Source organism: Pan troglodytes, chromosome 21 (genome assembly GCF_028858775.2).
Source record: "Pan troglodytes isolate AG18354 chromosome 21, NHGRI_mPanTro3-v2.0_pri, whole genome shotgun sequence".
Taxonomy (NCBI): Eukaryota; Metazoa; Chordata; class Mammalia; order Primates; family Hominidae; genus Pan; species Pan troglodytes.
The window spans coordinates 7,076,242-7,091,097 of record NC_072419.2 but is presented as its reverse complement, the minus strand read 5'-3'; the positions used below and the strand labels follow the sequence as shown (position 1 = coordinate 7,091,097).

The following is a 14,856-nucleotide window of genomic DNA, read 5'->3' as shown; positions in this document are numbered from 1 at the left end:
TTTTTTTCTCAAAATGCACATCATTCCTGGTGTGGTGTTGTGGAGGATTTTCTGACAGCTTGTCATAGACGGGAATTGGTGTGTATCTGAATAGACATGGGTGTGCTTGCCTGTGTCTGTGTGGACCTGTGTGAGGGGTTATGAGTATGACCTCCAACCTCATCAGGTTAGTTCATTGGTAGAATCTGTGTGGTCATTTCTGCATCCGGGGCATTCTGGACCTGGATTACTTGGGTTCAGATTTCAACTCCGCTAGCTATGCCATCTCGGACAGGACGCTTAACCACTCGATACTGTTTGCTTTCCTGTGAATTGGAGATAATGGTAACCACCTTATGGTGGTATGAGGACTGCAAGACCTAATGTATGTGAGGGACTGAGCACAGAGCCTGGCATGGACAAGCGCTTGTCTCTCACTGCCCCCGTGACTGCCCCGTGATAGTATATTACTTTGTTATTCTATTACAGTACTTACCCAGGTATATTGCCATTTGCTGTCCACAGGACTGTCCTTTCCACTAGACTGTGAGTCCCTATAGGACAGGACCCTGTCTGAGCCATCCATCATTACAGATTATGTGTTGCCTGCTAGTTCTGAACCTCAGACTTCTCTCTTTCATAATAACAGCTGGCATTTAGGGAGCATGTCTACGTGCCAGGTGCTGTGTTAAGTGCATTCAGCTTCAAACAATCTCAAGGGATTGGTATCCTTGTTGCTCCTATTTTGGAGATGAAAAAAACCCCTGACACTCAGAACGGTTAAGAAACTCAGGTTCACACAGTGGCTTGAACACTGGCAGACAGATTCACTCTCAGCCTGGACTAGATATAAGTTGTGGGAGGAGATTGTGGGGGCAGGAATGTTGCCGAACAGAAGGAATGCCTGCCTTTCCGACTGCTCCAGTAGGCTCTCTCTCACTCCACCCCCATTAATCCCTCCCCCATCTATATGAATATCACTGTTTTTGGCCGGGTGCGGTGGCACATGCCTGTAATCCCAGCTACTCGGGAGGCTGAGGCAGGAGAATCGCCGAACCTGGGAGGCGGAGATTGCGGTGAGCCAAGATCGCGCATTGCACTCCAGCCTGGGCAATAAGAGCGAAACTCTGTCTTAGAAAAAAAAAAATCACTGTTCTGTCTCTTACCCTGGGGCATCTCAGCCCCCTGCCCTGGCACAGTGCTCCCAGGGACCAGGCAGTGGCCCCAGATCAATCCTTCTTTGGTCCAGTTGTGGGTGAGTTAGAAGGGCTTCTCTGAGCTAACCTAGTCCCCTGGGTCAGTAGGGATGGGGAGGGCATGCCAGACTCAGCATGAGGGAGGGAGCCTCCAGGGTGGTGTGGGGGTTGGGTGCTCAGACTCTTGGATAGAAGAGGGGTGGAGCAGAAGGTAGACCCCACTGGTCAGCCTCCTCTCCTTCCCAGATCTTCCCACCTCAGAGAGGAGAGGGAATGGTCCTTTCTTAGGTCCTTTTTGGGGTGTGTTAAACCAGATCCCTGTTATTCCATCTTGACCACAGTAATTTTTTTTTTTTTTTTTGAGACAGTGTCTCGCTCTGTCGCCCAGGCTGGAGTGCAATGGCATGATCTCAGCTCACTGCAAGCTCTTCCTCCTGGGTTCAAGAGATTCTCCTGCCTCAGCTACTCGAGCAGCTGGAATTACAGACACCTGCCACCACGCCCAGCTAATTTTTGCATTTTTAGTAGAGACAGGGTTTCACCATGTTGGCCAGGCTGATCTCAAACTCCTGACCTCATGTAATCTGCCCTTCTTGGCCTCCCAAAGTGCTGGGATTACAGGCGTGAGCCACTGTGCCCGGCCAGCAATCGTATTTTTTGCTATTTTGAAATAATTGTAGATTTATTGAAGAGTTACATGGACAGTACAGGGAGATCCTGTGTATCCTTCAGCCACGTCTCCTTAGTCTCCTCCAACCTGAGACCGTTTCTTGTCCTTTCCTTGTCTTTCGTGACCTGCACACATTTGAAGAGTGCTGGTCAGATCTTTTGTAGAATGGGTCTTCTCCTGATTAGGCTGACGTTATGGATTTGGGGGAAGAATGCCACTCAGGCCAAGTGCCCTTCTCACCACATCATTTCAGAGGCTGTGATATCAACAAGACTTTTGACTGGTGGTGCCAGCCTTCATTTGATTAAGGTGGTGTCTGCCAGATTTTTCCACTGTGAAGTCACTGTTTTTGCCTTTCCACATTCTACTTGTTAGAAGCAAGTTGCTGAGTCCAGCCCACACTCAAGAGGAGAAAAATTAAGCTCCATTTCCTAGATGGCAGAGCATCAAAGAACTTGTATGCATATGTTAAAACCACCATACTAATTAATACATATTTGGGGGTAGATACTTTGAGGCTATGCAAATATTTTGTTTCAAGCCTGGTGGGGTGGTATGTGCCTGTAGTAGCAGCTACTGGGGAGCATGAGGTGGGAGGATCCCATTGAGCCTAGGAGTTCCAGACCAGCCTGGACAATGTAGTAAGATCCCGTTTCTAAAAAAAAAACCTTGTTTCTCCTTAAAGTTTCACCCACTCATTTTATTGTTCATTGGTAGATGTTGCCTGCAGCAATTATTATTCCGGTGTTCTAATGATGATTTTTCAATTTCTCTCAATCCTTCTACATTTACTAATTGGAATTCTTCTGTAAGAAGACTTGTCCTGGCTGGGCACGGTGGCTCACACCTCTAATCCCAGCACTTTGGGAGGCCGAGGCCAGGAGTTGGGAGTTCAAGACCAGCCTGACCAACATGGAGAAACCCCGTCTCTACCTAAAATACAAAATTAGCCAGGTGTGGTGGCGCATGACTATAATCCCAGCTACTCGGGAGGCTGAAGCAGGAGAATTGCTTGAACCCAGGAGGCGGAGGTTGCCGTGAGCCGAGATCACACCATTGCACTCCAGCCTGGGCAACAAGAGTGAAACTCCATCTCAAAAAAAAAAAAAAAAGAAAAGAAAAGAAAAGAAAAGAAAAAAGACTTGTCCTTCCCCCCAATTTTTTTTTTAAGAGAGACAGGGTTTTGCTTTGTTACTCAGTATTCAGGCTAAAGTGCAGTGGTGTGATCCTCCTGCCTCAGCCTCCCAAATATTAATAGCTGAGACTACAGACGTGTGCCACCATGCCCAGCTAATTTTTAATTTTTTGTAGAGATGGGGCCTTGCTATGTTGCCCTATGTTGCCCAGGTTGGTCTTGAACTCCTGGCCTCAAGTGATCCTCCTGCCTTGGCCTCCCAAAGCACTGGGATGACAGGCGTGAGCCACTGCACTCAGCCTTACCATATTTTATTAATAGTCCCCTACCATGAGCATTTAGGTTGTTTCCAAATGCTTTAATTACAAATAATACTATAGTGTTCCAACATGTAGAGTTGAATCTATAGATCCACCTGCATAAGAGGGAGAAATCAAAGGGCATGTGTATTTTCTATTTTGATATTGTCAAACTGCCTGCACCATTTATACTCTGTGTTAGCTTCCTTTTATTTTTTTGAGACGGAGTTTCGCTCTGTCGCCCAAGCTGGAATGCAATGGCGTGATCTTGGCTCACTGCAACCTCCACCTCCCGAGTTCAAGTGATTGTCATGCCTCAGCCTCTCAAGTAGCTGGGATTACAGACACGTGCCACCATGCCTGGGTAATTTTTGTATTTTCAGTAGAGATAGGGTTTCACCATGTTGCCCAGGCTGGTCTCCAACTCCTGACCTCAGGTGATCTGCCCACGTTGGCCTCCCAAAGTGCTGGGATTACAGGTGTGAGCCACTCCACCTGGCCGGCATGGTTGCATTTTTTTGTTTTTTGTTTGTCCTTTTTTTGAGATGGGGTTTCGCTCTTGTTGCCCAGGCTGGAGTGCAATGGTGCGATCTCAGCTCACCACAATCTCCGCCTCCTGGGTTCAAGTGATTCTCCTGCCTCAGCCTCCCGAGTAGCTGGGATTACAGGCATGTGTTACATGCCTGGGATTACACCATGCCTGGGTAATTTTGTATTTTTAGTAGAGACGGGGTTTCTCCATGTTGGTCAGGCTGGTCTCGAACTCCCAACCTTAGGAGATCCACCTGCTTCGGCCTCCCAAAGTGCTGGGATTACTGGCTTGAGCCACTGCGCCTGGCCTGGTTGCAATTCTAAATAGGCAGTTCAGGGAAGGCCTTGCTGAGAAGGTGATGTTTGAGCAATGACTTGAAGGAATTGCCCATGTCGTCAACTGGGGAGGAGCACCCCAGCAGAGGGAACAGTGAGGCAAAGGCCCTGAGTCGGGATCCTGGCTGGAGAGGACACAGGAACCTGGAGAGTGGTGGGAGTTGGGGTTACAGAGGAAAGTGCGGGGGGAGTGGAAATCAGCAAATTGTGTAGGGCCTTGGAGGCCACAGGGAGGGTTTTGGCTACTCTGAGTTAGGCGGGAGCCATGGGAAGGTTTGGAATGGAGGAGGAACATGACCTAGTTTATGTTCTAACAAGATCTGTCTGGCTACTGTGTAGTAATTAGACTTGGGGAGTCAAGGCGTGGAGTAGGGTGGGGTTCAAAACTCAGAAGCCAGGAGACCGGGGGAAGCTGGTGCAATGATCCAGATGGAGGCGCTGGTGGCTCAGACCATGGAATCAGCCACGGGGATGTCGAGGTGTAGTTGGGTACGGGATATATTTCCAAGGTTGAGTTGACAGGACTTGCTGATGGATTGGATACAGGGTGTGAGGAAAGAGAGGAGGTTTTGGCTGGAGCAGCCAGAAGAATGGGGACGCTACTCTCTAAGATGTGGGCAGCATAGTAGAGGCAGGTTTGGTCAGGGAGGTGGTAATAAGGAGAACAGTTTGAGATAGTTGAGTTTAAATTCAACATCCAGGTGAATGCAGATGGAAACGCAAGCCTGGAGTTTAGGAAAAACTAGGTTTGAGAATAATAGCCGCCACCTCAGAGGTTGTCGTCCTGGTTAAATGAATTCCCGAATTCTGTAAGGCACTAAGAACAAGGCCCAGCCCCTGGTGAGTGCCAAAAGGGGTTAATTACTCTTCCAGGCCTGGAAAAGATCTCACCTTTGGCTTCAGCCCCCTCTCCCACACTCTGGCCCTCACATTCCTTTCAGAACTAGGGGAAGTGTGTTCTCAAGGTGGCTGAGAAATCTCCTTCCCACCCAAAGACAGGAGCTCCACACTCAGGCAATAGGCCAATCAGGCTAAGCACTTTTTTTTTTGAGACAGAGGCTTGCTCTGTTGCCCAGGCTGGAGTGCAATGGTGTGATCTTGGTTCACTGCAACCTCCACCACCCGGGTTCAAGCAATTCTCCTGCCTCAGTCTCCCGAGTAGCTGGGATTACAGGCATGCACCACCATGCTCAGCTAATTTTTGTATTTTTAGTAGTTATGGGGTTTTACCATGTTGGCCAGGCTGGTCTTGAACTCCTGACCTCAGGTGATCCACCCACCTCGGCCTCCCAAAGTCCTGGGATTACAGGCGTGAGCCACCTCGCCTGGCCCAGCCACCCCTCCAGGCCCTAGGCTGAGCATTTAAATCCACTGCAGGACTTGGGTGGAGCTGGAGGCCATTAACCTAAGTGAAGTAACTCAGGAACGGAAATCCAGATACGGTAGGTTCTCACTTATATAAGCGGAAGCTAAGCTATGAGGATGCATAGGCATACAGAGTGATATAACGAACTTTGAGGACTGAGTCCAGGGAGGTTGGGAGGGGATGAGGGATAAAAAACTGCGTATTGGGTACAGTATACACTGCTCAGGTGATAGGTGTACTAAAATCTCAGAATCACTATAGAACTAATTCATGTAACCAAAACCCACTTTGACCCCAAAGGCTACTGAAATAAAAAGAATTAAAAATAGGCCGGGCGCGGTGGCTCACGCCTGTAATCCCAGCACTTTGGGAGGCCGAGGCGGGCGGATCACGAGGACAGGAGATTTGAGACCATGCTGGCTAACATGGTGAAACTCTGTCTCTACTAAAAATACAAAAAATTAGCTGGGTGTGTTGGCAGGCACCTGTAGTCCCAGCTACTCATAATCCCAGCTACTCGGGAGGCTGAGGCAGGAGAATGGCATGAACCTGGGAGGCGGAGCTTGCAGTGAGCTGAGCTCGTGCCACTGCACTCCAGCCTGGGTGACAGAGCCAGACTCCGTCTCGAAAAAAATAAAAAAGAATTAAAAATAAAAATAAAAAATAAATCACTCACCTCTCTGATCATCAGTTACCGCATCTGTAAAATGGAGACAATAAGTCTGGGTACGGTGGCTCACCCTGTAATCCCAGCACTTTGGGAGGCCGAGGCAGGCGGATCATTTGAGGCCAGGAGTTCAAGACCAGCCTGGCCAACATGGTAAAACCCCGTCTCCACTATAAATACAAAAATTAGCCAGGCGTGGTGGCGTGCACCTGTAATATCAGCTACTTGGGAGGCTGAGGCAGGAGAATTGGTTGAACCCAGGAGGCAGAGGTTGCAGTGAGCCGAGATCGCCCCCCTGCATTCCAGCCTGGGCGACAGAGCGAGACAACATCTTAAAAAAAAAAAAAAGAAGACAATAATTCCTATCTCAACAGGTTATCCTGAGGAGCGAACGAGAAATAATGGGTCGTGCCCAGCACACAGTAGGTGCTCCTGAGTCTGTGTCTTTCTCTTCCCCACGCCCCAGTGGCCAGGGAGAAAGGAAACAAAGTCAGTATCCATCCCAGCTGTTTATTGAAAGGGAAGGTGGGATGGAAGGGGTGCAGGATGAGGAGGGGGCGTGAGGCACAAGGACAGTAGGGTGTGCCCTGGTGGGGGCCGCCTGAGGATCCCCTAGGAGGCCCTTCAGGCTGCTGGAGACTGAAGGTAAGGGTTAGGGAGGGGAGGGGGCGAGAGCCTTGAGCGCTGCTCTCCAGCTGCATCAGAGCTCCCTCTAGTGGTACAGAAGAGAGATGACGCCTCCGGCTGGGGAGGGAGGGGCTGGTGCCTCCGAGAGAGCACATTTATCTTCAGGGTCACGGCCAAGACCTGTGGGCTTGGTTTCTAGGTAGGTGGACTTTGAGGGGCAAAGACAACCCACTTTTCCTGCCCCCTACCCCCGGCTCTTAGAGACCATTTAAATCCATATCCAAAGTATATCCAGAGCCACCTGGGACCATCAGGCCTCTGGCTAGTCTTTCTGGGCCAAACCTGTCCTCCACCCTGAGGACCCTCAGGGAACCAGGAAGGTGCGGGGCTGGCTCCGCCCCACCTGCAGCACAAGAGCTGGCCCAGGAGGAGGCTGAAGATGTGTTTCTAGTTCCTGCATGCTGCTTTGTTGTGTGACCTCGGACATGTCACCTCCAGCCTTCTTCACCCACCTCACCTATCAACTAGGGCTAGTAATTGCCTGTGGTGGGTGGGCTGGGGGGCTCTGATGCCAAAATGCAGGTAGAAGACACACTGTGAGAGGCAAACATCTTCACTCATCCTGCAGGGAAAGTCCAAGTGAGCATCTGGGACCCATTCGAGCTGAATGACCCCCCACCCCTTCATCTGTGTCTATGGAGGGCAGTGCGTGTCCTCATCCTGGCGAGAAGAGGAATCTGATCCAAAGCCCTCATGGCAGAGAGGCAGGAGCTGATGGCTTGAAAGGGCAAGGGCTTGCCCAAGGTCATGCAGAGGAAGGAGTGGGGACAGGTTGAAGGAGATGTTTTCTGCCCCTGAGGGCCTTGGGAAGAGGGTGTGGGTAGGAAGTTTTGGGAGGACTTGAGGAATGCTGGCATCTTGGAAGAGTTGGGGCCCCACCCCTGGGGAGGGAGCACTGGGATTTGAGCTCCAGATTTGACCTGGAGTTGGGCTCTAAAGGGACCCTGCTGAAAGGGAGAAGTTGGGGAAACACTGAGAGGGGGTTATGGTGAGAAGGGGGAAGGATCCAGGACCCACATCTTAGGCCATGTGGGCAGCTCAGGAGTCCCTCTTGGGCTGGATAGTCTGCACAGAAGATTGCCCAAAGGGGCTGGCGGGTGGCGAGAACCATGACTGGCCACTGGCATTGCGGAAAATGGGTGACAACTGCTGCTCTGGCTCATCCCCGAAGACCTCCACGTGGCTGTCGGCTTCGGGGTCCAAGGGCTCTGCCTTGGTGTCCTGGCTCAGCCAGCCTGTCATGGCCCAGAAGAGGCAGATGGCGAGCAGAACTCCAGCTGCCACACAGAGCGCTGTGCCTGCCAGGCGACAGGTGCCCAGGGCCTGGTTGTAGTCGGCTGCCCGCTGATCCAACACCAGGAACTCTCCCTCACCGATGCCCTCCAGCTTGGGGGGCACTGCATAGCCAGTGGTCAGAGCCGCCACACCCAGCAGCAGAAGCAGGGTCCCCGAGGACAGGCCGAGCTAGGGAGAAGCAGACAGACCAGGAAGCAGTCAGGGTCAGCCAGGGGCCCCTGGCCAAGGGATCACCTCGGATCCTCACCAGACTTAAGGGTAACCCCTTGATCCATCCTCAGGAGATGGGAATCACAGAACACACTTGCTGGGGTCTAACTGACAGGAGGCATAAACTGTCATGTTTTATTTGGAATCCTGAGGCCTCTTAATTTCCTTCCCAGCTCCCACCTAGCAGTGGGTTTCTCCGGCCAACCCTGCGTTTCCCTCCATCCCAACTCATCTCTTTATCCTTTCTACCTTCCCTGTCTCTGTTGGGTTAACTCCTATGCACCATAAGATCTCATCTCAAACCTCACCTCCTCAGGGAGAAGACCCCGGGACTGAGTCAGGTCTCTTGCTTTACTCTGGGCAAACTGTGCCCATTCATTCTTCAATACACTTACCATTGTGCACACTTGGACATGTATTTTGGTTGCTATGTAAGTGACGTCTGCCTCTCCCGCAGTACTGAGAGCTCCATGAGAGCAGACTGTGCCTGTTTTGGCTCACTAGGAGTCTTCTGTGCCTAGCACGTGCCGGCACAGAGCAAAGGCTGAATAAATGTTTGCTGAATGATTAAATAAACCACAGCTAAAAGAGTTCCTCGAAGACAGGGACCTCATGTCTTAAATTCTGTGTTCCCAAGAGCCTAGCACAGTGCCTCGCAATAAGAAGATGCTTAAAAATTTTAAATACACACTAACCTTTCCTTGGAAGTCTTCCTTGATCATTTCCTCTCCTGGTGTTCCCTACAGACCTGACCTGAAGTTATGTAAGTTGGCCTCTCTGCAGAGGTTGGCACCTTACCTCCTCACTAGAGTGAAGTCCTTTGAAAGCAGAAGAAGGGACCCTCTGCCTCAGTCTCCCGAGAATATTTAGCAAAGAGCTATGCCCATAGCAGGCACTCAGCTCATTGCCACCTCTACACCTTGACCCATTGGTGCACCCTGGCCGACTAGTCTCCTTGGCTGTTACAGACATCAATTCTTCACATTTTTTCTCTGCCCTGGCAAGGTACTCCAGTCTACCATTGAGAAACCACAGTAAGATTTAAGTGAGATGAACCTCACTTCCTGCCAGTCAGCATAGTCCATCTCTTAACCATAGTAATTAGTTCAAGGCTGGCAAGTGACCCAATGAGAGCCAATGCAATGCTTGTCAGGACTTCTGGGAATGAAAAGCATTGTTTCTTATAAATGATTTTTAAATTTCTGGCTATCCTGAATCTTTTACCTCTCCATATAAACTACAAGTGTGCAAAGTGGTAAGTGTATTGAAGAATGAATGGGCACAGAGTTTGCCCAGAGTAAAGCAAGGGACCCGACTCAGTCCAGGGATCTCCTCCTTGAGGAGGTGACATTTTGACGTCCACAAAATAACGTGCTGGGGTTTTGATTGGCATTGCATTGAATCAAAGATCAGGTTGGGAAGAACTAACATCTTGACTATTCCAATCCACGAATATGAACTATTTCTCCATTTATTTAGTTATTTGATATCTTTTGAGTTTTGTAGTTCTTCTCATATTGCAGATATTTTGTTAGATTTACACCTAAGTATTTCTCTCTTCTTTGGTGCTAAGGTAAATGGTAACATGTTTTTAATATCTTACTATTTTGCTTTCTCCCTTCCTTTCTTCTCTCTTTTCTTTTCTTGACAGAGTCTCACTCTGTTGCCCAGGCTGGAGTGCAGTGGCACAATCATGGCTCACTGCAGCTTCAACCTCCTGGGCTCAAACGATCCTCCTGGCTCAGCCTCTTGAGTAGTAGGCATCACAGGCCCACGCCACTACATCCAGCTAATTTTTTATTTTTAGTAGAGATGAAGTCTCACTATGTTGCCCAGGCTGATCTTGAATTCCTGGGCTCAAGCAATCCTCCAGCCTCAGCCTCTCAAAGTGCTGGGATTACAGGTGTGAGCCAGTACCCGTGGCCATTTTTTGTTTGTTTGTTGTTTTAAGACAGAGTTTCACTCTTGTTGTGCAGGCTGGAGTGCAATGGCACGATCTCTGCTCACTGCAACCGCTGTCTCCCGGGTTCTAGTGATTATCCTGCCTCAGCCTCCAGAGTAGCTGGGATTATAGGCGCCCATCACCACACCCAGCTAATTTTTGTATTTCTAGTAGAGATGAGGTTTCACCACGTTGGCTAAGCTGGTCTCGAACTCCTGACCTCAGGTGATCCACCCACCTTGGCCTCCCAAAATGATGGGATTACAGGCTATTTTCTTTTCTGAAGGAAATACCACAGGAAATGCTGACTTCCCTTAGATGGTGTGGAGTGAAGACCTGAGAGACCACACAGTAGTGGCCATTTGGGGAACATGTGGGGAGAGTCTGAAGCTAACAGGCTACCAGGGTAGGGGCACCATGAGGAGGCTGAAGACTAAGAAAACTTGCAAAGTCCTTGGTATAAAGGGTTGAACTGCTGGATCAAACTTTGCCTGAAAGTATGCAACCTTGGACCTTGGGTCTCTTCTAAAAAATGAGCAACATTTTCCCTTCTTTTTTTTTTTTTTTTTTTTGAGACAGAGTCTTGTTCTGTCGCCCAGCTGGAGTGCAATGGTGCAAACTTGGCTCACTGCAACCTCTGCCTCCTGGGTTCAAGCAATTCTCCTGCCTCAGCCTCCTAAGTAACTGGGATTACAGGCGCCTGCCACCACGCCCGGCTCATTTTTTTTTTTTTTTTTTTTTTTAGAGGCAGTTTCGCTCTTTCACCCAGGCTGGAGTGCAATGGATTGATCTCAGCTCACTGCAACCTCCACCTTTTGGTTTCAAGTGATTCTCCTGCCTCAGCCTCCCGAGTAGCCGGGATTACAGGCGCCCGCCACCACACCCAGCTAATTTTTGTATTTTTAGTACAGACAGGGTTTCACTATGTTGGCCAGGCTGATCTCCAACTCCTGACCTCGAGATCCACCAGCCTCAGCCTCCGCCTCCCAAAGTGCTGGGATTACAGGCGTGAGCTACCGCACCCGGTCCATTTTTGTATTTTTAGTAGAGAAAGGGTTTTGCCATGCTGACAGAGCGGGTGTTGAACTCCAGACCTCAGGTGATCTGCCCACCTCAGCCTCCCAAAGTGCTGGGATTACAGGCATGAGCCACCATTATTTACATACAATAAATATGTAAATAATTATGTAAATAATTTGTATGTAAATACAAATACAATGAAGGCTCCCTTCATTATTTAAACCCATTTGAATTGGGTTTTCTGTTGCTTGAATGTGCAAGACTCCTAACTACTACGCTATCTCTTTTTTCCTCTGAACCTCAAATTCAGACTCATTTCCTCCATCAAGGCAGAGGAATCATGGGAGTTGCTCATCTGGCCTTACCTTCCAACACAGTGAGGGCCAGGGCCGGCGGGGGCACAGGACCGGAGGTCCCTCAGGGTCGTCGCTGAGAGCAGTGCCTGCACAGTCCTCATAGAAGAGGTGCAGGTAGGAGCGGACCCCATACCACTTGCCATCCTCCACGCTGGGGCCGCGGCTGCAGCTGCAGGAACGATTGCAGCTCGGCATCATGGACCCCTGGGGAGCAGGTAAGGTGCAGCTGATGGAGGGAGGGATTAGTGGGAGCTGCTCATGGTGACCTTCATAAGCCCCCTAAATCTTTGTGCCCCACCCGCTTCTCCTCCCACTCGAGACACCCTACACTCATAGCACAGTCTGGCCTTTTGGAATCCCAGCCTGTCCTTCCCAAAGCACACTGCGAATGAGCCAATGCACTGAAGGCCTTAGCCCAGTGCCTGGCAATTGGAGGTGTCAATAAATGTGCATGTTTACTCTGGAGGCCACCCAGTACTTGGGACTGTGGGCTCTGGAGCCTGACCACTTGGACTGGAGTCGTGGACACACTGCTTCCTGGAGGCGTGACCTTAGACAAGTGCTTCCACCTTTCTGGGTCTCAGTTTCCTCATCTGTAAAACAGACCTAATAATCATACTTGTTTCATACAGTTATTGTGTCTAATGCTGAGGAATGGTAGCTGTTGTGATTAGTACTGTAATTTTTTTGTTATCACTTCCATCTTGAACTTTTTAGTCTCCATATCCGGAATGAGAGAGCCTCACCCTCCGCTCCCCTTCAGACCCCCTCCTGGGGGTAATTGTCATGGCTGACACTTGGGCTGGAGTTCCCAAGCTGCAAGGCTATAAAAGGTCCTCCCCAGGACTGCCCCTGAAAGCCTCCAGATTCCAATGAATTTTGACTCCATTGGAAGTGAAAGTCAGGGTCCCTCAGGATTAAAGACTCTTAGGCTTAAGGGCTGTTAGATTTCCAGAGAAACCTATCAAATAACCTTTTTTTTTTTTTTCCACAAAAGTGGACACGGATCTTGGGAATGGAAGGTACTTGTATATCCATATACAGGTTTGGCCCAAACCAAAGCCAGGAGGTGTTGGGGGAGGACTGGGCTTCTACCCCAGTCTCCATGATGGCCCTCAGCCTTAATTAGCAGCCTCCTGCAAAATGAAACAACGTGCTTGTTCCAAAGGGTACGATAAAGGTCCTGACAGCTGCCTCTCACTTCCAATCAGATGTGGTCCTCAAATCCCTGCATAGAGAAACTCACCGAAACAGCACAGAGAAACACACAGACATGCTCGCAAAGCACACAGAGACCTACCCAGATAGGTACGACACACACACACACACACACACACACACACACACGGTTGGAGGTTCTGCTTGGAGTCACACGGCACACAAGATTGCTGTCAAGAAAGCCTGTCCATAAATAGTGGCTGTACACCCTCCTCACTTACAATTCAGGGAAAAGAAGAGCGGGGAAGAAAAGGAGGAAAAACAACAACAACAAAAGCCATGACAGAGAGCGGGAAAAGGCAGAGACTGAAAGCGAAGGAGCGTCGGAGGAGGAGGGCGAGAGGGCTGGAGAGGAGGGCTCATCCGAGGAGGTGGGCGAGGAGGGCTCATCCGAGGAGGTGGGCGAGGAGGGCTCATCCGAGGAGGTGGGCGGGGCGGGCTGTGCGGAGGGTGCGGCCCGCGCGGTACCCGCCCCGGCGAGGCGCTGGGGAGGCCCGGGAGGGGGGAATAAACGGGGCCTGGGGGACGGTAGGAGCCTCCGTGCGGAGACCACTGTTAAAGGCCACAGGTGAGGAGGTGTGGAGGGGGCTTCGGGGCGGTTGACCTGGGTCAGCTCCTCCCCTCCAATTCACCGCTTCCCCCACTCCAAATAGACGGAATCACTCAGTCCTGCTGGTACTGGAGAGGGAAGGTGACCCTGACGGTGCCTCCCGCTCGGCCTGGCCCCTCCGCCTGGCGTTTTAGGGTTGCGGGGAGTAGGTCCAGCTGGCGGGGGGCGGGGCGCAGGCACCCGGGACGAGGGTTGCCATGGGAACCGCTAGGGAGGCGTCCCCAGCCGGGAGCCGGGAGGAGCTTGGTGGGAGGGGAGCGGGAAGAGGAGGGGGCGGCGCTGTCCGACGGGGGGAGACTGCGGCGGAGGGAGGAGGCGAGGGGCGGGAGGCACGGGCGGAAGTGACAGAAGCCAGGGCCCGAGGATGGATGGAATCTGTCGCCTCTGCACAGCCGCATTCCGTTGTCCTTCCCAGACCCTCAGACTCGCCCACTACGGCGTCCCGCGCTGCCTGGGTCGGGGAGAAGGGGCGCCCTCCCGAGGGGGAGGGGGAGGGGGTGTCGGCCGGGGAAATCAGGCCATTTCCCCGCTCCCTTCCCCACCTGCACCCGCGCCACTCTTTCTGACAGGACCACCGATCCCCTGGTCCACACCAACTGCGTCCTTTTCCCTAGAGAGAAACGGAGGCAGAGAGGGCTAGGAATGGGTTTTCGGTTTGAAGTGTTGGCGGGGGTGGGGGGTGTCCTTTGAAGCCTCTACCCAGCCTATCAACCCTGAGGCGTCGCGGGGCGATGGGGCTGTTTCTGTCTCCTGCCCCTGCTACTTCCCTGAGACCCCCCACCTCCCAAAGCCGAGGCTCAGGCGCAAAGGTCCTGGCCCTGGCGGGACACAGCCCGGGCTGAGGATGCGGGCAGAGCGCGGGGACTCTCCAGGGGCTGGGGCTGGGGCCTGGCCGCGCGTGGGGCAGGGCTGAGCTCACCTCTCTGCCTGCCGTCTCCGCCGAGCGAAAGCGGGCTCGGTTCGCGCCTGCGCCGCAGTTCGGGGCGGGGGCGACACGGGGGCGGGGGAGGGGGGCGCCGGCCCGCCTCAGGGCCCGGCTCTGCAGACGGCGGCCGCCTGCAGCTCCCCCAGCTCCTGTCCCCTTCCAGAGTTCCCTGCTCGCTCGGACACCCCAGCTCCCTCACAGAGACCCCTGGGACTCCCTGGGCCCCAAGCCCTCCTGCAGTCCCTCAAACTCCTCACCGAAGCTGCCATCACTCCCGCAGCTCCCCACCCCTCTCGTGGAAGACCCGTCCCTTAACGGAGCCTTCATCTCCTCGCTGCACCGTCAGTCCCTTTTCCAGGTCTCCATCCCCCTCATGGAGCCCCACCCCAGCGTAGAAACCGGCATCTCCTCGC

At 51.9% G+C, this 14,856-nt stretch overlaps 1 protein-coding gene across 6 annotated transcripts; it reads right to left on the bottom strand.

Moving 5' to 3' along the window:
* Window positions 1-6,669: 6,669 nt before the first annotated feature.
* NRSN2 (neurensin 2) lies at window positions 6,670-14,516 on the bottom strand. 6 transcript variants are annotated; one of them, XM_016937249.3, is made up of 5 exons: window positions 14,438-14,493; window positions 13,513-13,969; window positions 12,150-12,283; window positions 11,700-11,894; window positions 6,670-8,330 (listed from the first exon to the last, which is right to left on the bottom strand). In XM_016937249.3, exons 4-5 carry the CDS (start codon window positions 11,886-11,888, stop codon window positions 7,905-7,907), a joined length of 615 nt encoding a protein of 204 aa, XP_016792738.1. In that variant the 5' UTR covers window positions 11,889-11,894; window positions 12,150-12,283; window positions 13,513-13,969; window positions 14,438-14,493; the 3' UTR covers window positions 6,670-7,904. The 6 variants fall into 6 exon arrangements, with proteins under 6 accessions (XP_016792738.1, XP_063658859.1, XP_016792736.1 ...); XM_063802789.1 differs by lacking the exons at window positions 12,150-12,283; window positions 13,513-13,969 and adding an exon at window positions 14,061-14,128 and having other exon boundaries at window positions 11,700-11,916; window positions 14,438-14,475; XM_016937247.4 differs by lacking the exons at window positions 12,150-12,283; window positions 13,513-13,969 and adding an exon at window positions 14,061-14,128 and having other exon boundaries at window positions 14,438-14,470.
* Window positions 14,517-14,856: the final 340 nt, after the last annotated feature.

What these genes read in the sequence shown, in the direction of transcription:
- NRSN2 (XM_009436641.5), bottom strand. Translation starts at nt 11,888, where the DNA reads ATGATGCCGAGCTGCAATCGTTCCTGCAGCTGCAGCCGCGGCCCCAGC. An exon ending in GGCCCTCACTGTGTTGGAAG is followed by an intron (nt 8,331 to 11,699) that starts GTAAGGCCAGAT and finishes GCTTCTCCCTAG; the next exon opens with CTCGGCCTGTCCTCGGGGAC.